At 44.8% G+C, this 26,221-nt stretch overlaps 1 protein-coding gene across 2 annotated transcripts in view; it reads right to left on the bottom strand.

The window, feature by feature from the left end:
• The window catches only part of tlcd4b (TLC domain containing 4b), a 67,946-nt gene that overhangs the window by 23,819 nt on the left and 17,906 nt on the right, over positions 1 to 26,221 (bottom strand). For both annotated transcript variants that reach the window (XM_078234923.1, XM_078234924.1), the window contains one exon: positions 21,387 to 21,476. In XM_078234923.1, coding sequence (XP_078091049.1) covers positions 21,387 to 21,476 — 90 coding nt within the window. The remainder of the gene's footprint in view (positions 1 to 21,386; positions 21,477 to 26,221) is intronic.

The following is a 26,221-nucleotide window of genomic DNA, read 5'->3' as shown; positions in this document are numbered from 1 at the left end:
CCAGACGAAGGTCATTGAGCTGCAGTTCCAGTTCCCCAACGCGGTCCCTTAAGAGCTGCAGCTCAACGCACCTGGCGCAGATATGGACGTCCGGGAGGCTAGCTGACTCCAGGACCTCCCACATCCGACACCGAGAACAACAAACTGGCCTCACAATCATAATTCCCCCTTTCTTCCAATGACACAGAAAAAAAAACTGTCTAAACCTACCCCACCTCTGCCTGTTTATGCCGAAGCCCGATGAGCCAAAGCCCGTCAGCTCTCACTCTACTTCCCACTCACACCACTACCCGCTCCCGACGCTGCCCGCTCAAAGGTGCGGCCTGCTTTTAAACCCTCCAAAAACCTTCCCAGTCTTTTCCTGGGCCTACTTCCTGTTTTGCAAAAAAAACCCTCCGATTTTTAACACAAATTTAACTGAAAAATAAATAAATAAATCACATGCAGGAACACACTCCCTTACTCTCAGCCTGCTCCTGTGGAACAAGGGTAAGGGGCAGGAGATTCAGAGGGGATTTGAGAATCTGGAGTGCACTGCCAGGGAAGGTAGTGGGGGCCGGAAACCTCACAACCTTGGATGAGCACTTGAAACATCATAATTTTCAAGGATATGGGACAAGAGCTGGAAAATGGGATTAGCATAACTTTAGTAGCAGTTATTGTTCATGCAGACTCTATGGGCCGAGGGGCCTTTTCTGTGCTGCCTGACTATGATACCAGAGTCACTGGGGAGTACTGCACTCTGCATTTCATTGACACCTGGATTCCTGTAATGAATCCACACGATTCAGTCCTTTGAACTAGATCTTGTGCATGAGGTGAGAGGATCCCTTAAATGAAAGCAAAAAATGATGAACCTGAGTTCAGAGAATACACTTTTGACCGATGTGTCTAATTTCCAGGAAAGATTAAGTATATTGGTCAAAGAGCATTTGAAAATCGGCCAACAAACAGTGAAAGCAACAGCAAATAAAAATGCCAAACTGGAGATTTTGTTGCTGGAGACAAGGTTTTTAATATTGTTACCTGTCTCTGTTAAAAGCCAGGTTTACTAAACCTTATCAAATCAAAAAGAAACTCAGTTATGTAAGCTATGTAGCGAGTACTTCAGACAGGAGGCAAAGTCAGCAAGTATGTCATATTAATATGTTAAAGTAGTATTATGACAGGGAAGTTAGTTAGGAGAGGCGTGTGTTTACAGTGGTAAAAGTTGGGAGTGAAATCAAAACATCAGAGTGATTTTTGAGAATGAAACAGAATCAGAAAATTCTGAAGTTTTTTTTCAAATTTCTTTTCAAAATTCTCCAGTAATCAGACTGGAAAACACAGAGCTGCTTAAAAATGTAGGTGTAATATTAAGCTAACTTCCAGAAAACTGTGGGGGTGACTTACGAAAGTTTTAACAAACTCATAAATCAATTTGTGTAAACAGGGCAGAGGGTACGGTGGCAGTGTTTAGCACTGCTGCCTCACAGCGCCAGGGACCCGGGGCAGCACGGTGACACAGTGGGTTCACACTGCTGCCTCACAGCGCCAGGGACCCGGGGCAGCACGGTGACACAGTGGGTTCACACTGCTGCCTCACAGCGCCAGGGACCCGGGGCAGCACGGTGACACAGTGGGTTCACACTGCTGCCTCACAGCGCCAGGGACCCGGGGCAGCACGGTGACACAGTGGGTTCACACTGCTGCCTCACAGCGCCAGGGACCCGGGGCAGCACGGTGACACAGTGGGTTCACACTGCTGCCTCACAGCGCCAGGGACCCGGGGCAGCACGGTGACACAGTGGGTTCACACTGCTGCCTCACAGCGCCAGGGACCCGGGGCAGCACGGTGACACAGTGGGTTCACACTGCTGCCTCACAGCGCCAGGGACCCGGGGCAGCACGGTGACACAGTGGGTTCACACTGCTGCCTCACAGCGCCAGGGACCCGGGGCAGCACGGTGACACAGTGGGTTCACACTGCTGCCTCACAGCGCCAGGGACCCAGTTCAATTCCGGCTTTGGGTGATTGTCTGTTTGGAGTTTGCACATTCTCCCCGTGTCTGCGTGGGTTTCCTCCCACAGTCCAAAGATGTGCAGGTTAGGTGGATTGGTCGTGCTAAATTGCCATTAATGTCCAGGGATGTGAAGGTTAGGGGGATTAGTGGGGTAAATACGTGGGATTATGGGGATAGGACCTGAGTGGGATGCTCTGTCAGAATCAGTGCAGACTTATTGGGCCAAATGGCCTCCCTCTGCACTGTAGGGATTCTATGAACATGCCTTTGGCCATACAATATTGGGGATGCGTCACCCATAAAATAACATCTTTACAGACTCAATCCAGAGAAGTTAGCTCAATTGAGGAAAGTGATAAAGTCCGCAATGGAAAATGACACATTGAACCTAGTCGCAGTGACTGAGTTCACCTATTGTAGTGACACTGAAATCAAATGAATCAGAACAATTACGTATAGATTATCTCAATGTGGTAACAGTTTTATATCAGATTCCATGATTTGAAGACAGTATTGAGAAGATTGGACAAGCAAGCTTTGTTACAAAAATTGATTTATTGGAGCAATATTGGCAAGTTCCATTGACAAATATGGCTGAAGAAATATCAGCTTTTGTAATCTTGGTTGGACTTTATCAATGTAAAGTCGTGCCTTTCGGGATGAAGAATGGACCACAAACTTTTCAAAGATCAACCAACAAGGTAATTGGAGGATTATGCAACTGTATTGTATGTATTGATGATTTGGTTGTCTTCAGCCAAACCTGGGAGGAACATTTACAAAACTTGATTCATTGAACTGCTACAATGCAGGAGGCCATTCATCCCCTGAAGTCTGCACCAATTCTCCAAAACAGCATCTTAACAACTCCCCTGCCCTGTCGCTGTAACTCCAAGCAACCCATGGCCAATCCACCTGACCTGCTCATCTTTGCAGTGTGGGAGGAGACTGGAGCACCTGGAGGAAACCCATGCTGACATGGGGAGAATGTGCAAAGTCCATACAGACAGTGACCCAAGGCCGGATTTGAACCTGGGTCCCTGATGCTGTGAAGCAGCAGTGCTCACCACCCACCCTTATTTGGTCCACATTATGGGACAAGGCTTAATAATACCTAAACAAAAAGGAGAATTGGATTTTCCCCAAGCTAATTCAAAACATGAGATTCTGTGGTATGTGGACGTGACGGAGGTTGTTCTGAATTCCAGCACTATAATGGCTCCACCTGAGAGCTTGTTAAAGAAAAGCAAGAAATTTGAATGGACAGGGGAGTGTCAAGAGTGTCAAGTTTAAAGCTGTACCCACTACCACACCGGTTTTAGCAGCACCAAATGATGCTAAGGAATTGAAATTGGTTGGTGATGTCAGCAATGTGGGTGCTGATGCAGTTCTAATACACGAAAACGAGATGTGGATCGAACAGCCAGCCAATTACTTCTCTTGAAAGTTAAACTCTTGCCAGCAGAAATACTCAACTGTGGAGAAAGAAACTAAGTTTAATGTTGGCTCTACAACATTTTGAAATCTACAATTCCAGCAACTCTGTAGAGACTGCTATTTATACAGACCATAATCCTTTAACCTTTTTAGCAGAATTTCATACCAAGTACATAAACTATTTTGTTGGAGTTTAATGCTACAATGATTCGCGTAGCGGGAAGAGACAATAATATCATTGCAGATACTTTATCGAGGGCAAAGATGTAAATCCTGGAATGGGATGACCAAGATGGACTTGTGTAGAATATGATTATGTAAAAGTCTTGGTGTTTTTTATCTAAATACATTGTAACTGCTTGAGTGAAATCTATATATGTAAAATCAAGAAAGTGATATGGGGAGATTGTAGCAGTAAATGAGGATGCCTCTTTATTCTGTTGTAAGGGGCAGGAGCAACATAGAGCTTTAAATTTAATTTGTATTTGGATGTTAAGAAAGGTAAAACCCTGTTTTAGTTTCATTTAAAGGTGTTTGAGAGCTGGGTACCGAGAAGTCTGGAGCCCTCTTTGTGAGCATGCATCTTAATGAGGTTTAACAACTTTCAAACTGAAGAGATGGGGTGCGAAGGGATTAGTAGTTTAGTGAAGTTAAAATAAAATCAAGAACTATGCTGTTGCCAAGTGATAGGGGTCCATGGCCAGAGAAAAGGACAAAAACCCAGAAGGTTGGTCAGTTACTGTGTGTACCAGAGTAGAAGGTCGAATCTCTCCAATAAGAAATCCTGCAAGCCTGCTGCAGAACTGAGTTTGGGGAACCAATGTGTTTGCTCTGAAATTGACGAAAAGTGAGTTTAGTTTTGAGTATCTCAAGGAGAGATACAGCTGAAGAAAAGCAGCTAGTAAATGCTCAGGAATCTGCTGAAAGAAAACTGTTTGAAACGGAGCTAAACTAAGCTGTAAAAAAAATGGAGCAGATCCACAATCTCTTGATTTGATTTGATTTTATTATTGTCACATGTATTGGTATACAATGAAAAGTATTGTTTCTTGTGCACTATACAGACAAAGCATACTGTTCATAGAGAAGGAAATGAGAGAGTGCAGAATGTAGTGTTACAGTCATAGCTAGGATGTAGAGAAAGATCAACTTAATGCCAGGTAGGTCCATTCAAAAGTCTGACAGCAGCAGGGAAGAAGCTGTTCTTGAGTCGGTTGGTACGTGACCTCAGACTTTTGTATCTTTTTCCCGGCAGAAGAAGGTGGAAGAGAGAATGTCCGGGGTGTGTGGGGTCCTTAATTATGCTGGCTGCTTTGCCGAGGCAGCGGGAAGTGTAGACGGAGTCAATGGATGGGATTGGGCGACATTCACGACCTTTTGTAGTTCCTTGCGATCTTGGACAGAGCATGAGACATACCAAGCTGTGATACAACCAGAAAGAATGCTTTCTATGGTGCATCTGTTAAAGTTGGTGAGAGTCGTAGCTGACATGCCAAATTTCCTTAGTCTTCTGAGAAAGTAGAGGCGTTGGTGGGCTTTCTTAACTATAGTGTCGGCACGGAGGGACCAGGACAGGTTGTTGGTGATCTGGACACCTTAAAAACTTGAAGCTCTCGACCCTTTCTACTTCGTCCCCATTGATGTAGACAGGGGCATGTTCTCCTTTACGCTTCCTGAAGTCGATGACAATCTCCTTTGTTTTGTTGACATTGAGGGAGAGATTATTGTTGCCGCACTAGTTCACCAGATTCTCTATCTCATTCCTGTACTCTGTCTCGTCATTGTTTGAGATCTGACCCACTACGGTGGTGTCGTCAGCAAACTTGAAAATCGAATTGGAGGGGAATTTGGCCACACAGTCATAGGTGTATAAGGAGTATAGTCGGGGGCTGAGAACACAGCCTTGTGGGGAACCAGTATTGAGGATGATCGTGGAGGAGGTGTTGTTGCCTGTCCTTACTGATTGTGGTCTGTGAGTTAGGAAGTTCAGGATCCAGTCGCAGAGGGAGGAGCCGAGGCCCAGGCCACGGAGTTTGGGGATGAGTTTCGTCGGAATAATAATGTTGAAGGCTGAGCTGTCGTCAATAAATAGGAGTCTGACAAAGGTGTCCTTGTTATCTAGGTGTCCCAGGGTTGAGTGCAGGGCCAGGGGGATGGCGTCTGCTGTAGACCTGTTGCGGCAGTAGGCAAACTAGTGGATCCAGGTAGTCCAGGAGGCTAGAATGGATTCGTGCCATGACTAGCCTTTCGAAGCACTTCATAATGATGGATGTTAGAGCCACCGGCTGATAGTCATTAAGGCACGCTGCTTGGCTTTTCTTAGGTACTGGGATGATGGTCGTCTTCTTGAAGCAGGTAGGGGCCTCAGATTGTTGTAAAGAGAGGTTGAAGATGTCTATGAATACGCCCGGCAGCTGATCCGTGCAGGGTCTGAGTGCTTGTCCGGGTAACCCATCCGGGCCAGTCGCTTTCCGTGGGTTGACCTTCAAGAAAGCTGCTTTGACATCTGCAATGGTGACCCCAGATACAGGTTCATCCAGGGTGGAGGGCATGCTCTCGCTGACCTCTTGCTCAAAATGGGCATAGAATGCATTGAGCTCAGCAGGAAGGGGTGTGTTGGAGCCGGCGATTTTACATACCTTCATTTTGTAGCCTATGTCTTGTAAATCTTGCCATAGTTGGCGGGGGTGGGTGTGGCTAGCCTGGGGCTCTAGCTTGGTCCGGTACTATCTTTTGGCATCTTTGATGGATCTCCTTAGATCGTATCTGGCTTTCTTGTATAGGTCAGGATCGCCTGACTTGAACGCCTCAGATCTGGACTTCAGCAAGCAGTGGATATCCCTGTTTATCCATGGTTTCCGGTTGGGGAATACACGAATTTGCTTCTTTGGCACACAGTCTTCTACACACTTACCAATGAAGTCAGTTACTGTAGTGGCGTACGCGTTCAGGCTGGTGGCAGAGTTTTTAAACACTGACCAGTCCACTGACTCCAAGCAGCCCCGTAGGAGATCATCCGATTCCTCAGACCAACATTAAGAGCATTCAAATGGTTATTGGATAAACATATGGATGATATTGGAATAGTGTAGATTAGAGGGGCTTTAGATTGGTTCCACTGGTCGGCGCAACATCGAGGGCCGAAGGGCCTGTACTGCGCTGTAATGTTCTATGTTCTAACTTTGCACGACTTTCTTTGATGGATTCTCCCGCTTCAGTTTTTGCTTGTAAGCCGGGAGCAGGAGCACAGCCTTGTGGTCTGATTTGCCAAAGTGTGGGCGGGTGATAGAGCGGTAGGCATACTTGATATTCGTGTAACAGTGGTCTAGGATGTTTGGGCCTCTGGTGGAACAGGAGACGTGTTGGTGATAACTTGGTAGTATGCTCTTGAGCTTGGCCTGATTGAAGTCCCCAGCCAGATGAACAAGGCCTCGGGATGTTTCATCTCAAGGTTATTTGTAGTGGTGGATATTTCGTCCACCGCGATCCTCACGTCCGCATAGGGTGGGATGTAAACTGCCATCAGTATAACGGAGGTGAACTCCTGTGGAAGGTAGTAGGGGCGGCATTTTAGCGTTGTGTATTCTAGGTCTAGGAGCAGAAAGTTGCCAGTGTTGCTACATCTAGGCACCATGAGGTGTTGATTAGGAAGCAGACCCCACCTCCCCTAGCCTTGCCTGAGGCCGCTGTGCGGTCCATTCGATGGATTGAGAAGCTCTCTGGTTGTAGGGCACTGTCCGGTGAAGCAGGAGTGAGCCACGTCTCCGTGAAACAGAGCACCCAGCAGTCCCTCAGTTCTCTTTGGAAAGTGAGTCTGGCTCTAAGTTTGTCTAGCTTGATTTCCAGAGATTGGACATTTGCAAGCAGTAAGCTGGGGAGGGAGACCTTGGGACTGCACTGTTTCACTCTCACCTGCAGGCCTGCACGTTTTCTACATTTCCTGGAGTGTCTGCTTCTTTTCGAGCCTGAGAGACGGTGAGAGTGGTTTCTCAATCTCAGCCCAGGGTTTACTCGATGGTGTCACTCTGTTGGAGGGTGAACTTACTGCTCAATTAATGAACCTCACCAACTGCTGTAGGATGAGAATTCACTAGTTCTACAGGTGACTTCACAGAATTGTTACGGCACAGAAGGAGGCCATTTAGCCCATCATGTCTGTACCAGCTCTCCAAATGAGCATTGTAACTCAGTACCATTCTCCTGCCTTTTCCCCATAGCCTTGCACATTGTTTCTATTTCAAACAATTATCTAATGCCTCTTGACTTCCTCAATTAAACCTGCCTTCATCATGCTTCCAGGTAATACATTCCAGATCTGAGCCACTTGTTGTGTGAAAAGGATTTTCCCACATCACATTTGTTTCTTTTGCAAACCACTTCAAATCTGTGCCCTCTCATTCTTGATCCTTTTATGAGCAGACATGGTTTCTTCCTATGCACTCTGTCCAGCCCCTCATAATTTTGAACATCTCTACCAAACAGCCGCCTTCTCTTCAAGGAGAACAGACCCAACTTCTCCAGTCCATCCTCAAAACTGAAGTTTCTCATCCCTCGAACCAGTATTGCAAACCTCTTCTGCACTCTCTCCAATGCGTTCACATCCTTCCTACAGTGTACACAATATTCCAACTGAGGTCCAACTAGTCTCTTGTATAAGTTCAGCATAACCATCTTGCTCTTGTACTCTATGCCCCTATTAATAAAGCCCTGGATTCTGTACGCTTTATTAACTGATCTCTCTCCACCTGTCTTGCCACTTTTAATGACTTACGCAACCATACATCCAGGTCCCTCTGCTCCTGCACCACCTTAAGAATGTTATCCCCTATTTTAGATTGTCTCTCCAGGTTCTTCCTACCAAAATGCATCACTTCATCTGCCATCTATCTGCCCACTCTCCCAATTTGTCTATGTCCTTTTTAAGTTCTACACCATCCTCTTCACATTTGGGTTATCCGTAAACTTTGAAATTGTCCCCTGCATACCAAGATCATTAATGTATATTAGGAAAAACAGAAATACTTCCATGAAAGGCATCTAGTTGTCCAGATGCAAGACATCATCCCCTTTATCCAGAGTACCCAGGAGTATGCCACCATCTCCACTCAAAGATATTTGTTGATTGAAAACAACAAAGGGAATCAACAAACTGTCACCCTCTACTGGTGAAGAGCGGCAATGAACCAATCTTTTATTGGCGGTTTTGTGCCACCTGGACCTTGTAATTTAAGATCTGATGGATGAAGGGTATTGACTAAAGCCAGTTGTGATAATACTATGTTTTAAGAAATGTGTTTGTCAGTTCCTTGTGTAGGATCTGCTTTAGCAGTTTTTTTGTATTATCAGTGCTATTCTGTCTATAACCAGCATCCTGTATTGTTAATGCTGCAGCATAATTGCTTCCAATTGCTAGGATGTTTGCTTTAGTCTAGACAAATGATGTTCTGCTGTTCTTAGGTAGCACTTGATTAGGTTGATTGACAGGTACAGACATATGACTCAGTGGAGCTAGGCTTGCACAGAGAATTCAAGCTTAGTTGCTGCTTTTGAGTTGAGAGTAGTGCCTCTCTTCCCCTCTCTGAAGTCTGGAATCTGGGGGCTGCCAGAGAACTAGGGTTACTTCTGTGAAGTTCTGCTGTTTGAGGATATATACTCCTCTGGAAACTGCTATCTGGGTCTCTGTCCAGAAGTGTTTCAGGTAGGCATACTTATATTTTGTGCTAACTAATTCTGAAGAAGGATGTATGTCTGTGGGGATATTGCTTTAAATTGGAACAATAGAGATAGTTAGCTGTTAAGAATTATACATAGAACAGTACAGCACAGAACAGGCCCTTCGGCCCACGATGTTGTGCCGAGCTTTATCTGAAACCAAGATCAAGCTATCCCACTCCCTATCATCCTGGTGTGCTCCATGTGCCTATCCAATAACTGCTTAAATGTTCCTAAAGTGTCTGACTCCACTATCACTGCAGGCAGTCCATTCCACACCCCAACCACTCTGCGTAAAGAACCTACCTCTGATATCCTTCCTATATCTCCCACCACGAACCCTATAGTTATGCCCCCTTGTAATAGCTCTATCCACCCGAGGAAATAGTCTTTGAACGTTCACTCTATCGATCCCCTTCATCATTTTATAAACCACTATTAAGTCTCCCCTCAGCCTCCTCCGCTCCAGAGAGAACAGCCCTAGCTCCCTCAACCTTTCCTCATAAGACCTACCCTCCAAACCAGGCAGCATCCTGGTAAATCTCCTCTGCACTCTTTCCAGCGCTTCCACATCCTTCTTATAGTGAGGTGACCAGAACTGCACACAATGTTCCAAATGTGGTCTCACCTAGGTCCTGTACAGTTGCAGCATAACCTCACGGCTCTTAAACTCCAACCCCCTGTTAATAAAAGCTAACAGACTATAGGCCTTCTTCACAGCTCTATCCACTTGAGTGGAAACCTTTAGAGATCTGTGGATATGGACCCCAAGATCTCTCTGTTCCTCCACAGTCTTCAGAACCCTACCTTTGACCCTGTAATCCACATTTAAATTAGTCCTACCAAAATGAATCACCTCACATTTATCAGGGTTAAACTCCATTTGCCATTTTTCAGCCCAGCTTTGCATCCTATCTATGTCTCTTTGCAGCCTACAACAGCCCTCCACCTCATCCACTACTCCACCAATCTGGGTGTCATCAGCAAATTTACTGATCCACCTTTCAGCCCCCTCCTCTAAGTCATTAATAAAAATCACAAATAGCAGAGGACCTGTGGCACTCCGCTAGCAACCTGCCTCCAGTCTGAAAATTTTCCATCCACCACCACCCTCTGTCTTCGATCAGATAGCCAGTTACCTATCTAATCTGCCAACTTTCCCTCTATCCCACACCTCCTCACTTTCATCATAAGCCGACCACGGGGGACCTTATCAAACGCCTTACTAAAATCCATGTATATGACATCAACTGCCCCACCTTCATCAACACACTTAGTTACCTCCTCAAAAAATTCAATCAAATTTGTGAAGCACGACTTGCCCTTCACGAATCCGTGCTGACTATCCCGGATTAATCCGCATCTTTCTAAATGGTCGTAAATCCCATCCCTAAGGACCTTTTCCATCAATTTACCAACCACCGAAGTAAGACTAACCGGTCTATAATTACCAGGGTCATTTCTATTCCCTTAAACAGAGGAACAACATTCGCCACTCTCCAGTCCTCTGGCACCATCCCTGTGGACAGTGAGGACCCAAAGATCAAAGCCAAAGGCCCTGCAATCTCATCCCTTGCCTCCCAAAGTATCCTAGGATACATTTCATCAGGCCCAGGGGACTTATCGACCTTCAGTTTGTTCAAAACTGCCAGTACATCCTTCCTCCGAACATCTATTTCCTCCAGCCTATTAGCCTGTAACACCTTCTCTTCCTCAAAAACATGGCCCCTCTCCTTGGTGAACACTGAAGAAAAGTATTCATTCATCACCTCGCCTATCTCTACTGACTCCATACACAAGTTCCCACTACTGTCCTTGACCAGCCCTAACCTCACCCTGGTCATTCTTTTATTCCTCACATAAGAGTAAAAAGCCTTGGGGTTTTCCTTGATCCGACCCGCCAAGGACTTCTCATGCCCCCTCCTAGCTCTCCTAAGCCCCTTTTTCAGCTCATTCCTTGCTAACTTGTAACCCTCAATCGAGCCATCTGAACCTTGTTTCCTCATCCCTACATAAGCTTCCCTCTTCCTTTTCACAAGACATTCCACCTCTTTCGTGAACCATGGTTCCCTCACTCGGCCATTTCCTCTCTGCCTGACAGGGACATTCCTATCAAGGACACCCAGTATTTGTTCCTTGAAAAAGTTCCACTTTTCATTAGCGCCTTTCCCTGACAGTTTCTGTTCCCATCTTATGCCCCCTAATTCTTGCCTAATCGCATCATAATTACCTCTCCCCCAATTGTAAACCTTGCCCTGCCGTACGGCCCTATCGCTCTCCATTGCAATAACAAAAGACACCGAATTGTGGTCACTATCTCCAAAGTGCTCTCCCACAACCAAATCTAACACTTGGCCCGGTTCATTTCCCAGTACCAAATCCAATGTGGCCTCACCTCTTGTCGGCCTATCCACATATTGTGTCAGGAAACCCTCCTGCACACACTGCACAAAAACTGCCCCATCCGAACTATTTGACCTACAAAGGTTCCAATCAATATTTGGAAAGTTAAAGTCCCCCATGACAACTACCCTGTGACCCCCACACATATCCATAATCTGCTTAGCAATTTCTTCCTCCACATCTCTATTACTATTTGGGGGCCTATAGTAAACTCCTAACAACGTGACCTTTCCTATTTCTAACTTCAGCCCATATTACCTCAGTGTGCAGATCCCCCTCGAAGTGCCTTTCCGCAGCCGTTAAACTATCCTTGATTAACAATGCTACTCCTCCACCTCTTTTACCAGCTTCCCTACACTTACTGAAACATCTATACCCCGGAACGTCCAACAACCATTCCTGTCCTTGTTCTACCCACGTCTCCGTAATGGCCACAACATCGTAGTCCCAAGTACCAATCCACGCCCCAAGTTCATCTACCTTGTTCCAGATGCTCCTTGCACTGAAGTAGACACACTTCAACCCACCTTCCTGTCTACCGGTATCCACCCTTGACCTTGATACCTTCCCCAATACCTCACCACCCTCAACACTGACTTCTGGACTACAACTCCTTTTCCCACTGCCCCTGACAAATTAGTTTAAACCCCCCTGAAGAGCCGTATCTGGAGAAAAACACCTTATGCTCACCCTAATGCCAAAATCAAATGTAAAAGTTGGGGTCTAGGCTAACTGCATAATATACCCTGGAGATTCTGGTCTGGTCCCTAACACTGTCTAGGTGATGAACTAGTATGTTAATGCTAGCTTTGGTGTCAATTTTAAGGTTGGTGTCAAAGCCTTTAACTTGCATTGTAACTGAAAAATAATCCTGGCTTAGACTTTCCTTAGAAACTCTAATTTCATCCCTGCTCTGGTTTCCAATGTCTTGGATAGTGTTCATTTCATAAATATTCTTGTTGGACTAGTGCTAAAAATGTCAGTCCTCCTGCACTGGAAGCATTCTGCACCCCCTGCTGGGCAATCTTGGTAACTGTGACCACAACATTGTCATCTCAAAATGGATGCTGTGGGGTTTCCTGCCCTTTTGCCAGGTTTCTGAGTAAGCAGGGCTGCTGTCCTTGGACCTACCCAGTTACTGGAGTCACCTAGAGCCTTGGTGTCGTGACGGTTGTAACCCAGTTTATTTCTGAGTTTAACCTGGCTCATGAAGAGCTACTTGATAAAGAGTGAGGTCGTCTTTGGTCTGTAAAAAATCTGAGAGTTTCTCATCATGGACTCTAATGACAATGTTGTCATGAATAAGTACACCTTTCAACAGAGGAGCTAGCGAGGCGATACAGGTTGGTAAATAATTCAACATATTCCCTGGTCTTTGGGATTAAAATGCACTTGGTGCTTACAAGGTTTTGTTTCAGGCTAAAATATGCACTGAAGGCTTTAAGGATAGTCTCAAAGTCTGCGAGAGTCAGTTCCAACCCATTGTCTCGAGGAGGTTGTTGGTGACCAATCCTACAGCATAAAGGAATGAACTAACCCAGTGCTTCTGCTCTTTAGTGTTAAGGACAAATGCTGCTCGATATTAGAGGAAATGTTTCTTACACCTTAGAGACATTTGAAAGGGCAAGATAGAGTCAGTGATAGCTCGCTGGGTGCAGACATCGTAACCAATGTCCACTTTACCCTCACCTTCTGAGTGAAAAAAGATTCTTGTTTCAATCAGATTTTCACATTGTGGGTGTTCCATCAATGGCCACAACGCTGTGTTCGATTGATGACACCACCACTGCTACTATGCTTCAGGAAGGCACTGGATTCTAGAAAGGCTATGGGCCTTGACAATATTTCAGCAATAGTACTGAAGTCTTGTGCTCCAGAACTTCCCTAGCCAAGCTCTTCCAGTACAGCTACAACACTGGCGTCTACCCAGCAATGTGAAAAATTACTCAGGTATGTCCTGGACACCAAAAGCAGGACAAATCCAACCCGGCCAACTGCCGCCCCATCAGTCTACTCTCGATCGTCAGTAAAGTAAGGAAGGTGACAAGAACACTACAATGAGCAATATTTAGTCAGCAATAAGCTGTTCGCCTGCTCAGATGTTCAGTTCAGGGTCACTCAGATCCTAACTTCATTCCAGCTTTGATCCAAATATGGACAAAAGAGCTGAACTCAAGAGGTTTAAGAGTGACTGCTCTTGATATCAAGAGAGCATTTGATCAAATGTGGCCTCAAGGAGCCCAAGCAAAATTGGAGTCAATGGGAATCAGGAGGAACCCTCTCCACTGGGTGAAATCATACCTGTTACAAAGAGACATAGTTAATACTTATGAACAAGCAGCAGAAATAGGTCATTCAGTCCCTCGAACCTGCTCCGCCATTTAATAAGATCGTGGCCGATCTGATTGTAACCTCATACCTGCATCCCACCTCACCCGATAACCTATCATCCCTTGCTTACCAAGAATTTATATAGCTTTGCCTAAAAATATTCAAAGACTGTTTCCACCGCCTTCGCGAGAAACATGTTTGACCTTCTGAGTGAAAAATTTCTCCTCATCTCCATTTTAAATGGTGGATGCCTTATTTTTAAACAGTGACCCCCTAGTTCTAGATTCTCCCACAAGAGAAAACATCTGCTCCACATCCACCCTGTCAAGACCCCCTCAGGATCTTATGTTTCAATCAAGTCCCCTCTTACTCTTAGCTCTAGAGGAAACAAGGCTAGCCTGTCCAACCTTTTCCTCCTAAGACAATCCACCCATTCCATAATTATTCGAGTAAACTTTCTCTGAACTTTTGCCAAAGCATTCATATCGTCCCTGAAATAAGGCGACCCAATGCTGTACACAGTAGTCCAAATGTGGTTTCACTACTGTCCAGTACAACTGAAGGATAACCTCTGCATTGACATCGAGCCTGAGTTATAATTTTAACTTCTAACCTTTTTGTATGTAATTCTGAGTGAAAAGAGTGATTGAGATGTTGCATTTCGAGCAATCTGGGGCAAGTGTGTGAGACGGAGTACGGGAAAGAGAGAATCTGGTAAAATGGCGCGACGACAATAATACCATAAGATATAGAACATAGAACATTACAGCGCAGAACAGGCCCTTCGGCCCACGATGTTGCACCGACCAGTTAAAAAAAAAAACTGTGACCCTCCAACCTAAACCAATTTCTTTTCGTCCATGAACCTATCTACGGATCTCTTAAACGCCCCCAAACTAGGCGCATTTACAACTGATGCTGGCAGGGGCAGAATTAGGCCATTCGGCCCATCAGGTCTGCTCCACCATTCAATCATTGCTTCTTCAGCTGAGTCAGTTGATAGGTGATCTCAGACTTTTGTATATTTTTCCCGACGGGGGTATGTCCGGGGTGCCGATCCTTGATAATGCTGGCTGCTTTACCGAGGCAGCGGGAAGTTTGAGTTATAAAAGGCTGGATAGACTGGGACTTTTTCTCTGAAGCGTAGGAGCCTTAGGGGTGATCTTATAGAGGTCTATAAAATAATGAGGGTCATAGATCAGCTAGATAGTCAATATCTTTTCCCAAGGTAGGGGAGTCGAAAACTAGAGGGCATAGGTTTAAGGTGAGAGGGAAGAGATACAAAAGGGTCCAGAGGGGCAATTTTTTCACACAGAGGGTGGTGAGTGTCTGGAACAAGCTACCAGAGGTAGTAGTAGAGGCAGGTACAATTTTGTCTTTTAAAAAGCATTTGGATAGTTACATGGGTAAGATGGGTATAGAGGGATATGGGCCAAACGCGAGCAATTGGGACTAGCTTAGTGGTTAAAAAAACGAGGTCGGCATGGACAAGTTGGGCCAAAGGGCTTGTTTCCATGCTGTAAACCTCTATTTCTCTAAGTGTAGACGGAGTCAATGGAGGGGAGGCTGGTTTGCATGGGCTACGTTCACAACGCTTTGTAGTTTCTTGCAGTCTTGGTCGGAGCAGGAGCCATACCAAGTTGTGATACATCCAGAAAGGATGCTTTCTATGGTGCATCTGTAATAATTAGTGTGAGTTGTAGCAGACACGCTAAATTTCCTTAACCTCCTGAGAAAGTAGAAGCCTTGGTGGGTTTCTTAACTATAGCGCCGGCATGGAGGGACCAGGACAGGTTGTTGGTGATCTGGACACCTAGAAACTTGAAGCTCTCGATCATTTTCACTTTATCCCCATTGATGTAGATAGCAGCATGTCCTCCACTATGCTTCCTGAACTGGATGACTATCTCCTTCATTTTACTGACATTTAGGGAGAGATTACACTCCAGAGTTCTGAAGGAGATAGCTGAAGATCGTTCAGGAATCACTGGAGTCAGAGAGAGTCCAGAGGACTGGAAAATGTAACACCCCTGTTTAGAAGAGATGGAGGCAAAAGATGAGAAATGACAGACACGGTTAGTTGGTAAGATTTTAGAGTCCATTATTAAGGATGAGATTTCGGAATACTTGGAAGTGCATGATAAAATAAGGTGAAGTCAGTACGGTTTCATCAAGGGGAGGTCATGCCTGACAAATCTGTTAGAATTCTTTGAGGAGGTAACGAGCAGGTTATACATAGAGTCATAGAGGTTTACAGCATGGAAACAGGCCCTTCGGCCCAACTTGTCCATGCCACCCTTTTTTTAAACCCCTAAGCTAATCCCAATTGCCCGCATTTGGCCCATATCCCTCTATACCCATCGTACCCATGTAACTATCTAAATGCTTTTTAAAAGATAAAATTGTACCCGCCTCTACTGCTACCACTGGCAGCTTGTTCCAGACACTCACCACCCTCTGTGTGAAAAAATTGCCCCTCTGGACACTTTTGTATCTCTCCCCTCTCACCTTAAACCAATGCCCTCTAGTTTTAGACTCCCCTACCTTTGGGAAAAGATATTGACTATCTACCTTATCTATGCCCCTCATTATTTTATAGACCTCTCTAAGGTCACCCCTCAGCCTCCTACGCTCTAGAGAAAAAAGTCCCAGTCTATCCAGCCTCTCCTTATAACTCAAACCATCAAGCCCTGGTAGCATCCTAGCAAATCTTTTCTGCACTCTTTCCAGTTTAATAATATCCTTTCTATAATAGGGTGACCAGAACTGCACACAGTATTCCAAGTGTGGCCTTATCAATGTCTCGTACAACTTCAACAAGATGTCCCAACTCCTGTATTCAATGTTCTGACCGATGAAACCAAGCATGCCAAATGCCTTCTTCACCACTCTGTCCACCTGTGACTCCACTTTCAAGGAGCTATGAACATGTACCCCTAGATCTCTTTGTTCTGTAACTCTCCCCAACGCCCTACCATTAACTGAGTAAGTCCTGCCCTGGTTCAATCTACCAAAATGCAACACCTCGCATTTGTCTAAATTAAACTCCATCTGCCATTCGCCAGCCCACTGGCCCAATTGATCAAGATCCCGTTGCAATTGGAGATAACTTTCTTCACTGTCCACTATGCCACCAATCTTGGTGTCATCTGCAAACTTACTAACCATGCCTCCTATATTCTCATCCAAATCATTAATATAAATGACAAATAACAGTGGACCCAGCACTGATCCCTGAGGCACACCACTGGTCACAGGCCTCCAGTTTGAAAAACAACCCTCTACAACCACCCTCAATTTTGTATCCATTTAGATACCTCACTCTGAATCCCGTGAGATTTAACCTTATGCAACAACCTACCATGCGGTACCTTGTCAAAGGCCTTGCTGAGGTCCATGTAGACAACATCAATTGCACTGCCCTCATCTACCTTCTCGGTTACCCCTTCAAAAAACTCAAATCAAATTTGTGAGACATGATTTTCCACTCACAAAGCCATGCTGACTGTCCCTAATCAGTCCTTGCATCTCTAAATGCCTGTAGATCCTGTCTCTCAAAATACCTTCCAACAACTTGGAAGGTGACCAAAGAGGTGGGTGAGGGTAAAGCGGTTGATGTGGTGTGTATGGATTTCAGCAAAGCGTTTGATAAGGTTCCCCATGGTAAGCCTTTGCAGAAAATACGGACACATGGGATTGAGGGTGATTTAGTGGTTTGGATCAGGAATTGGCTAGCTGTAAGAAAACAGAGGGTCGTGGTTGATGGGAAATATTCATCCTGGAGTTCAGTTACTAGTGGTGTACTGCAAGGATCTGTTTTGGGGCCACTGCAGTTTGTCATTTTTATTAATGACCTGGATGAGGGCGTGGAAGGATGGATTAGTAAATTTGCGGATGACATTAAAGTCGGTGGAGTTGTAGACAGTGCGGAGGGAAGTGGCAGGTTACAGAGGGACATAGATAAGCTGCAGAGCTGGGCTGAGAGGTGGCAAATGGAGTTTAATGCGGAAAGTGTGAGGTGATTCACTTTGGAAGGAGTAACAGGAATACAGAGTACTGGGCTAATGGTCAGATACTTGGTAGTGTGGATGAACAGAGGGATCTGGGTGTCCATGTGCATAGATCCCTGAAAGTTGGCACCCAGGTTGATAGGGTTGTTAAGAAGGCGTACGGTGTGTTAGCTTTTATTGGTAGAGGATTGCGTTTCGGAGCCAGGAGGTCATGCTGCAACTGTACAAAACTCTGGTGCGGCCGCACTCGGAGTATTGCGTACAGTTCTGGTCGCCGTATTATAGGAAAGGTGTGGAAGTGTTGGAAAGGGTGCAGAGGAGATTTACCAGGATGTTGTCTGGTATGGTGGGAAAATCGTATGAGGAAAGGCTGAGGGGCTTGAGGTTGTTTTCGTTAGAGAGAAGAAGGTTAAGAGGTGACTTAATAGAGGCATACAAGATGATCTGAGGATTAGGCAGGGTGGATAGTGAGAACCTTTTTCCTCGGATGGTGATGGCTAGCACAAGGGGACATAGCTTTAAATGAAGGGTGAGAGATATAGGACAGATGCTAGATTTAGGTTCTTTACTCAGAGAGTAGTAAGGGCGTGGAATGCCCTGCCTGCAGCAGTAGTGGACTCGTCAACATTAAGAACATTCAAATGGTTATTGGATAAATACTTGGATGATATTGGAATAGTGTAGATTAGAGGGGCTTTAGATTGGTTCCACTGGTCGGCGCAACATCGAGGGCCGAAGGGCCTGTACTGCGCTGTTATGTTCTAACCTACCCACCCCAGATGTGAGGCTCACTGGCCTGTAGTTCCCAGGCTTTTCCCTGCAGCCCTTTTTAAACAAAGGCACAACATTTGCCACTCTCCAAATCTTCAGGCACCTCACCCGTGACGATTGATGATTCAAATATCTTGGCTAGGGGACCCGCAATTTCCTCCCTAGCCTCCCACAATGTCCTGGGATACACTTCATCAGGTCCCATTTATCTACTTTGATGCGCTTTAAGACTTCCAGCACCTCCTTCTCTGTAATATATACATTCCTCAAGACATCACTATTTATTTCCCCAAGTTCCCTAACATCCATGCTTTTCTCAATAGTAAACACTGATGAGAAATGTTCATTTAGGATCTCACCCATCTCTTGTGGATCCGCACACAGATTACCTTGTTGATCCTTAAGAGGCCCTACTGTCTCCCTTGTTACTCTTTTGCCCTTTATGTATTTATAGAAGTTCTTTGGATTCTCCTTTGCCTTATCTGCCAAAACAATCTCGTGTCCCCTTTTTGCCCTCTTGATTTCTCTCTTAACTCTACTCCTACATCCCCTATACTCTTCAAGGGATTCACTTGATCCCAGCTGCCTATGCATGTTATGTGCCTCTTTCTTCTTCTTGACCAGGGCCTCAATATCCCGAGTCATCCAGGGTTCCCTACTTCTGCCAGCCTTGCCCTTCACTCTAAGAGGAACGTGTTTACCCTGAACCCTGGTTAACACACTTTTGAAAGCATGCCACTGACCAGACGTCCCTTTGCCTTCCCACAGACTCCCCCAATTAACTTTTGAAAATTCCTGCTTGATACTATCAAAATTGGCCTTGCCCCAATTTAGAATTTTAGCTTTTGGGCCAGACCTATCATTCTCCATAGCTATCTTAAAACCAATAGAATTATGGTCACTGATCCCAAAGTGATCCCTCACAAACACTAATACAAAGGAAAGCCAGTGGATGTTATCTATTTGGATTTCTAGAAGACCTCTGACAAGGTGCCACACAGGAGGCTGCTGTTAGAGGCAAGGTACTAGCATGGATAGAAGATTGGCTGACTAGTAGAAGGCAGAGGGTGGGGATAAAAGGACTGTTTTTAGAATGGCAGCCAGTGACTAGCGGAGTTCTGCAGCGGACAACTTTTCACTTTCTACATCAATAATCTAGATGAAGGAACTGAGGGCATTGTGGCTAAATTTGCAGCTGATACAAAGACAGGTCGAGGGACAGGTAGTATTGAGGAGATGAGCAGGCTGCAGAAAAACATGGACAGGTTAAGAAATGGGCAAAGAAGTGACAGATGGAATACAACGTTGGAAAGTGTGAGGTTATGCACTTTGGTAGATAGAGGCATATATTATTTTCTAAATGGGGAGAAAATTCAGAAATTGGAAGCGCAAAGTGACTTGGGAGGCCTAGTTCAGGATTCTCTTCAGGTTAAGGTTTCAAGAAGAAATTAGATATAGCTCTTGGGACTGAACATAATAAGAACATAAGAAATAGGAGCAGGAGTAGGCCATCTAGCCCCTCAAGCCTGCTCCGCTTAATGCAAGGTAAGTCCATTCAAAGATCTGACAACAGCAGGGAAGAAGCTGTTCTTGAGTCGGCTGAGACGTGACCGCAGACTTTTGTATCTTTTCCCGACAGAAGAAAGTGGAAGAAAGAATGTCTGGGACGCGTGGGGTCCTTAATTATGCTGGCTGCTTTGCCGAGGCAGCGGAAAGTGTAGACAGGGTCAATGGATGGGAAGCTGGTTTGCGTGATGGATGGGGCTACATTCACGACCGTTCGTAGTTTCTTCTGGTCTTGGGCAGAGCAGGAGCCATTCCAAGTTGTGATACAACCAGAAAGAATGCTTTCTATGGTGCATCTGTAAAAGTTGGTGAGAGTCGTAGCGGACATTCCAAATTTCCTTAGTCTTCTGAGAAAGGCATTGGTGGGCTTTCTTAACTATAGTGTCGACTTGGGGGAACCAGCACAGGTTGGTGGTGATCTGGTAGAAGCTCTCGACCCTTTCTACTTCGTCCCCGTTGATGTAGACAGGGGCATGTTCTCCTCTACACTTCCTGAAGTCGATTTTCTCTTTTTTTCTGTTTTTGTGTGAGCAATAAATGCTGGTCGAGCCAGCAATGCCCACATCCCGTGAATGAATAAAAAAAATCTAGGTATCCAAATGAGCTAACTGTTAGTTTCTGATATTCTGCACTGAAAACTCAACTAATTAGTTATAGTTCTGGGTCCTGATGATTACATAAAAACATAGAAACTAGAAGCAGGAGTAGGCCATTGCTTCTATGTATACAAGATGAATAACTTGTACTTTCAGTAAGACATGAATTTATGCCTGAAATTTGCATGAATCTACATGTGGGACTAAAGCAAAGGTGAGAAAGTGGGTAGGTGAAGTTGACAGCTGGAATGACCAAGTTTGATGAGTTCACTCGTTTCTATTTGTAGAGATTTGTGAAAATGACAAATGGTTCAGTGAGCTATTTTGTTCAGAATTGGAGTTTAATTCCTACCAGTAGTTACATTAAAGCTGATGAGAATTCTGGTCTAAACTTGCTCTCCAAGTTGAGGGTTTACTTTCCCTTGCTACACCAGCTCCCTGAGGCTGCTGCTTGTTGTAGCAATGAAGATTCTTTCTTTAAATTGTGGAGTTCCCTTTGATCTAAGTTAGTTTCAGTGGAAGGATCAGTATTGGAAGAAGGACTTCCAGATTCTTACCAGATATGGTCTCTGTTGACAGGGTCATCGAACCAAAGGATGTATAAAGCTAATCCTCCAACCACAACAGCATGAATCGTGGAAACACATCTAAAGAGACACAGTAAGAAGTAAGTAAAGACAATGATCACAAGTTTAAATCAAGTCCACATGTTATGTCAAAGTGAAGCTTGCTCAGGGGACCACAGTTAAATGGTGATGCACACACAAAGAATAACTGCGCACCAAGGTTACCGTTTCTTCATAATCATTAATCCTGCCTGATTTCTTCATAGGAAAATAATTATCTGATCAAATTGGCAACATCTCGATATGGGCACCTCGATATGGGCACCTCGATGTTGCCTCCATATTGACATCTATATTATTTCATAATTAATTGTTTTTCAACACTGGAGAGATTTTAGTGGTTAAGTTTAAAATTCACCTGATAGAAATATGGGGCATTAGTATTGTTTTATCATTTTAAAACATAAGAACATAAGAACTAGGATCAGGAGTCGGTCATCTGGCCCCCCGCGCCTGCCCCGCCATTCAATAAGATCACGGCTGATCTTTTTGTGGACTCAGCTCCACTTACCCGCCCGCTCACCATAACCCTTAATTCCTTTACTGTTCAAAAATGTATCTATCTTTGCCTTAAAACCATTCAATGAGGTAGCCTCAACTGCTTCACTGGGCAGGGAATTCCACAGATTCACAACCCTTTGTGTGAAGAAGTTCCTCCTCAACTCAGTCCTAAATCTGCTCCCCCTTATTTTGAGGCCATGCCCCCTAGTTCTAGTTTCACCCGCCAGTGGAAACAACTTCTCTGCTTCTATCTTATCTATTCCCTTCATAATCTTATATATTTCTATAAGATCTCCCCTCATTCCTCTGAATTCCAATGAGTATAGCCCCAGTCTACTCAGTCTCTCCTCATAAGCCAACCCTCTCAACTCTGGAATCAACCTAGTGAATCTCCTCTGCACCCCTTCCAGTGCCAGTATATCCTTTCTCAAGTAAGGAGACTAAAACTGTACACAGTACTCCAGGTGTGGCCTCACCAGCACCTTATACACTGCAACATAACCTCGCTGTTTTTAAACTCCATCCCTCTAGCAATGAAGGACAAAATTCCATTTGCCGCCTTAATTTCCTGCTGCACCTGCAAACCAACTCCTTGAGATTCTTGCACAAGGACATCCAGATCCCTCTGCACAGTGATCAAATACATATCATTGAAATAACTGAGATAACATTGTGCATTTGAAGCAATATTGGATTGTTATAGCAAAAGTCTTAAGCTGTGAAATTTTGTGATTCTTTGTGATGGTCCCTGGAAAATCCATATCTCCTTTTAAAAGCCAATAGTCTCTTAGGGAATAGTAACAAATGCAATTAAGATAATTCATGAGGAGGCAGTTGAAGCAACCAATTTGATAGGAGGACAATGTAATCAGAGTGTAGCCATTAACCCCAAGAAAAGATACGGATGTGTCACAAAGGACTGGCAAGATACAAAACCAGCAAAATCATGGTGGTTACTGTTGATGTCCTTGTGTGTAATAACTATTAAAAGATTGGCTCGAAGTGAAAGTGAATTCCTGATTTTCTGTTTATTTTTCTTTTGAAGTATCTAGTCATCATTTTGATAACATTTCCATTCATATAAACATAAAAATTAGGAGCACGGATAGGCAATTTGGCCCTCGAGCCTGCTCTGCCATTTGATAAGATCATGTCTGATCTGACTGTGGCCTCAAATCTACCTCCTGTCTGCTCCCTAGACCCTTTGTCTATCAAGGATCTGTCTAACTCCACCTTAAATATATTCAATCACCCGACCTCCACTGTTCTCTAGGGAGCAGAATTCCACAGACTAACAATCAAAAGGAAGGAGAAAAGATTCTCATTTTCGTTTAAATTTGGTGAGAACAATATTCTTGGCTGTCCCTCCCCCAGTTCGGGCTGTCTCGTACTTGTTGTGAGCCAGCTGGGCCTGTAGTGATGAAAGAAAGGCATATGATCAGAGGGGATGGAGCAGATGGTGGATGAGGTGTGTGCTTCCTGTGTGTGGTTAGCCCTCCACTGAAGGGCTAGAGAATGGAGCAGGAATAACATGATAGTTTGGATATTGGTGATGTGAAAGTCTCCATGAGAGAACAAGTGTTGATATTGGTTCCCCATGGTTGCCAGCCACACTGACCTCTTGATTGATGGTCACCCTGGCCGGTGACGTGAGGCTGCTGTGACTCCTTGAGCCATCTCCTGGGTAGAGGACATGATTGTGTGCCCAGACACCTTGGATCAAGACTTTGAACAGTTTGGATTCTGCCAGGATCACTCACCTCCTGCCTTCATTACAGCCTTGGTTCAAACATGGACAAAACAACTGAACTCCAGAGGTGAGGTGAGAGTGACTGCCCTTGACATCAAGGCAACATTTGACCAAATGTGACATCAAAGAGCCCCAGCAAAACTGAGTCAGTGGGAAATGGAGGAAAACACTCCTAGTCAAAGAGAAAAAGGAAGCATTTGTCAAAGCTAGGAGGCTGGGAACACACAAAGCAAGTGTGGAATATAAGGAAAGTAGAAAGAAACTTAAGCAAGGAGTAAGGAGGGCTAAAAGGGGTAATGAAAAAGCATTGGCCAGCAGGATTAAGGAAGGTCCCAAGGCTTTTTACACATATATAAAGAGCAAGAGGGTAGCCAGGGAGAGGGTTGGCCCACTCAAGGACAAGGGAGGGAATCTTTGTGTGGAGCCAGAGGAAATGGGCGAGGTATTAAATGAGTACTTTACGTCAGTATTCACCAAAGAGAAGGACTTGGTGGGTGATGAGTCTGGGAAAGGATGTGTAGATAGTTTGAGTCATGTTGAGATCAAAAAGGAGGAGGTATTGGGGTTCTTGAGAAACATCAAGGTAGACAAGTCCCCAGGGCCTGATGGGATATACCCCAGAATACTGAGAGAGGCAAGAGAGGAAATTGCTGGGGCCTTGAGAGAAATCTTTGTATCATCACTGGCTACAGGGGAGATCACAGTAACAGTTTTAACAACACCAGGTTAAAGTCCAACAGGTTTATTTGGTAGCAAATACCATTTGCTACCAAATAAACCTGTTGGACTTTAACCTGGGGTTGTTAAAACTGTTACTGTGTTTACCCCAGTCCAACGCTGGCATCTCCACATCATGACTAAAGGGGAGATCCCAGAGGATTGGAGAATAGCCAATGTTGTTCCTATGTTTAAGAAGGAGTATCGAGTATAAAAGTTGGAGTGTTATGGTAAGGTTATATAAGGCATTGGTGAGGCCGAATTTGGAGTATTGTGTACAGTTTTGGTCACCTAGTTACAGGAAGGATGTAAATAAGATTGAAAGAGTGCAGAGAAGGTTCACAAGGATGTTGCCGGGACTTGAGAAGCTGAGTTACAGAGAGAGATTGAATAGGTTGGGACTTTATTCCCTGGAGCGTAGAAGATTGAGGGGAGATTTGATAGAGGTGTATAAGATTTTGATGGGTATAGATAGAGTGAATGCAAGCAGGCTTTTTCCGCTGAGGCTAGGGGAGAAAAAAACCAGAGGGCATGGGTTAAGGGTGAAAGGAGAAAAATTTAAAGGGAATATTAGGGGGGGCTTCTTCACGCAGAGAGTGGTGGGAGTGTGGAATGAGCTGCCAGATAAAGTGGTAAATGCGGGGTCACTTTTAACATTTAAGAAAAACTTGGACGGGTTCATGGATGAGAGGGGTGGAGGGATATGGTCCAAGTGCAGGTCAGTGGGACTAGGCATAAAATGGTTCGGCACAGACAAGAAGGGTCAAAAGGCCTGTTTCTGAGCTGTAATTTTCTATGGTTTCTATGGTTTCTAAGGGTAGCAAGAATAATCAGGTAATTACAGGCTGGTGAGCCTTACATCAGTGGTAGGGAAATGATTGGAGAGGATTCTTCGAGACAGGATTTTTCGAGACAGGATTTATTCCCACTTGGAAATAAGTGGACGTATTAGTGAGAGGCAACATGGTTTTGTGAAGGGGAGGTCATGTCTCACGAACTTGACCGAGTTTTTCGATCCCAGGGTGGAAGAGTACATGAATGAGATGGGAATAGAGGGATATGGTCCCCGGACGCGTAGGGGATTTTAGTTAAGTCAAAGTGACGAAGATGATTGATGAGGGTAGGGCAGTGGATGTTGTGTACATGGACTTCAGTAAGGCCTTTGACAAGGTCCCTCATGGCAGAAGGTGAAGTCGCATGGGATCAGAGGTGAACTGGCAAGGTGGATACAAAACTGGCTCGGTCAAAGAAGTAACCCCCACAGCTTGCCTGGACCTGCAGAGTTTCACTGGCTGTCTTGTCTGGAGACAATACACATCTTTTTAGCCTGTCTTGATGCTCTCTTCACTCACGTTGTTTGTATCTTAAAGATTTGATTAGCTGTAAGTATTCACATTCCAACCATTATTCATGTAAATTGAGTTTGTGTCTTTATAGAACATAGAACAGTACAGCACAGAACAGGCCCTTCGGCCCACGATGTTGTGCCGAGCTTTGTCTGAAACCCAGATCAAGCTGTTTCCTCCCTATCATCCCGAAGTACTCCATGTGCCTATCCAATAGCTTCTTAAATGTTCCTAAAGTTTCTGACTCCACTATCCCTGCAGGCAGTCCATTCCACACCCCAACCACTCTGAGTAAAAAACCTACCTCAGACATCCTTCCTATATCTCCCACCATGAACCCTATAGTTATGCCCCCTAGTTACCGCTCCATTCACCCGAGGAAATAGTCTTTGAACGTTCACTCTATCTATCCCCCTCATCATCTTATAAACCTCTATCAAGTCTCCTCTCAA

This window comes from Mustelus asterias, chromosome 19 (genome assembly GCF_964213995.1).
Source record: "Mustelus asterias chromosome 19, sMusAst1.hap1.1, whole genome shotgun sequence".
NCBI lineage: Eukaryota > Metazoa > Chordata > Chondrichthyes > Carcharhiniformes > Triakidae > Mustelus > Mustelus asterias.
The sequence above is the reverse complement of the archived record's forward strand: the minus strand, read 5'-3'. Positions and strand labels throughout refer to the sequence as shown.